Source organism: Cebus imitator, unplaced genomic scaffold (genome assembly GCF_001604975.1).
Source record: "Cebus imitator isolate Cc_AM_T3 unplaced genomic scaffold, Cebus_imitator-1.0 Scaffold79, whole genome shotgun sequence".
NCBI lineage: Eukaryota > Metazoa > Chordata > Mammalia > Primates > Cebidae > Cebus > Cebus imitator.
Genome location: NW_016107394.1, coordinates 3,829,600 through 3,831,801, shown reverse-complemented (window position 1 = coordinate 3,831,801; position 2,202 = coordinate 3,829,600). Strand labels below are relative to the sequence as shown.

General features: G+C 54.0%; 1 protein-coding gene across 1 annotated transcript in view; it reads left to right on the top strand.

Annotated features, from left to right (window-relative positions):
• UCP2 (uncoupling protein 2) overlaps positions 1 to 1,014 on the top strand; it is an 8,923-nt gene extending 7,909 nt beyond the window's left edge. The window contains exons 7-8 of the mRNA XM_017532966.2: positions 55 to 235; positions 594 to 1,014. Of these exons, the coding sequence (XP_017388455.1) occupies positions 55 to 235; positions 594 to 708 (296 nt within the window). The 3' untranslated portion in view covers positions 709 to 1,014. The remainder of the gene's footprint in view (positions 1 to 54; positions 236 to 593) is intronic.
• Positions 1,015 to 2,202: the final 1,188 nt, after the last annotated feature.

Here is a 2,202-nt window from a genome sequence, read left to right as displayed (position 1 = left end):
TTCTGGAATGATGGGTGAGGAATCTTGACCGCCTTGCCTGCTCCTCCTTGGCAGATGACCTCCCGTGCCACTTCACCTCTGCCTTTGGGGCAGGCTTCTGTACCACTGTCATCGCCTCCCCTGTAGACGTGGTCAAGACGAGATACATGAACTCTGCCCTGGGCCAGTACAGCAGCGCTGGCCACTGTGCCCTTACCATGCTCCAGAAGGAGGGGCCCCGAGCCTTCTACAAAGGGTGAGCCTCTGGTCCTCCCCACCCAGTCCAGGCCTCTTGGCTATGCATGTCCATCACAGGTGGTAAAGAACGACCTGGAAGTGAGTAGCAACCAAATGTCAGGTTATTTCTGATCCTGGTCCTGGCATTTCACTTATCCCCTTAATTCCTTCCTCCCAGAGTTGCTACCATTGCTATTTTTTAGGTGTTAAAATGGAGACTCAGGGAATTCATGCTTATAGCCAGGCAACTGTGAGCGCAATTCACCGAGTCCTCCCAGCCTCCTTTGGGACAGAAACTGGGTTGGATTGGATACTAGGCCCAGTGAGGGAAGTGGGAGGTGGAAGTGCCTCCCTGACCTGTGTTTTTTTTCCTATAGGTTCATGCCCTCCTTTCTCCGCTTGGGTTCCTGGAACGTGGTGATGTTTGTCACCTATGAGCAGCTGAAACGGGCCCTCATGGCTGCCTGCACTTCCCAAGAGGCTCCCTTCTGAGCCTTTCCTGCTGCTGACTGGCTTTGGCTCTAATTGGGCTGTGCTTTCCTTTTCTTCCTTTCCTGCTTCCCTCTTTCTCCACCTTTTCCTTCCACTCCTTTACCCCACCACCTTTCCTCTCTCCACATTCTCATCCCCCCATTGTCTCTGTGCTGGTGGAATTGACATTTGACAGTGTGGGAGGCCTGGTACCAGCCTGGATCCCAAGCCTCTAGTCCCTTGGAAAGTTCAGCCATAATCCTCATCCTGCCCCCACAGCCCAGCCCACTTTTCACCCATAAAGCAAGCTCAACCTTGGTGTCTCCTCCCTCTCTTGTACCTGTTACCAGAGTTCTTGGTCCAGTGGCCCTTTTGGTACCTGGTGGGCAGGGGAGGACCCACCTTCCACCTCCAGCATCCAATCTGCAGCCTGTGGAGGTCATCTAGTCCATTTCTTTCCAGACCCGGGCCATGTGCTAACCTGGGGAGCCCCGGAGCCACCCATGGCTTTTTTGTCACCTCCCCTTTGCCAGGCCACTTGAGGTTTTACTCAGAATCTGGTACTCTAGTGCCTGCTATTCCAACCCCCGGCCTGTTTATTGGCACAATGAGAGTGCTCCTGGCTGCCCTGCATCTCTTGCAGTTCTAGAGGAACATGAGATTCTTAGATCCTGTCAACTTAATTTTATTCCATTTCACAAATGGAACACCCACCCTCCTCCAAAGGCCCAGACCTTGTGAGAGCAAGTCAGGCGTCTTCCACCCTCCCCAAGCACACCCATAGAGGAAGTGTTACTGAACTGAGTGGGACAGGTCCTGACTGCCTGAGGATACGTTCCATTGTGGTTTTTAAGACAGTGTCTCACTTGCTGTCACCCAGGGTAGAATGTGGTGGTGCAATCTAGGCTCACTGCAATCTCCCTCTCCCGGGTTCAAGCAGTTCTGCCTCAGCCGCCCCAGTAGCTGGGACTACAGGCACACACTACCACATGTGGCTCGTTTTTGCATTTTTAGTAGAGACAGGGTTTCGCCATGTTGGCAAGGCTGGTCTCAAACTCTTGACCTCAAGCGATCTACCTGCCTCCACTTCCCAAAGTGCTGAGATTACAGGCGTGAGCCACTGCACCCAACCAGGATACTTTCCATTTGGAGTCTTACTCCCGCAGCCCCCTCTACCTGCCCCGCCCCTGCCAGGGATCCACAGAGACCACAAGCAGCCAGGACTTTGGCTGAACATGGGCCTCACTTCTCTAGCCCTGTTCTTATCACCTGCCCTCAGAGGCAGGGGGGCAGGGCCACTGCAATTTCAAGGAATGGAGACTGAGGTCCCAGAATCCTAAAGGCATCTCCTGTAGGGCTGGGCCCTTAGAATGGTCAGTCAGGCCCAGTTTGTAGGTGTCTGAAGAAACTGAGGCCTGACTCAGGCAATGCAGGCAAGAATACCCAGAAGGTCCTGTGCTGAACTGGGACTGGAACCCAGTCCTCCTTCCCCTTCTGGACTCCCCCAGAGACCGA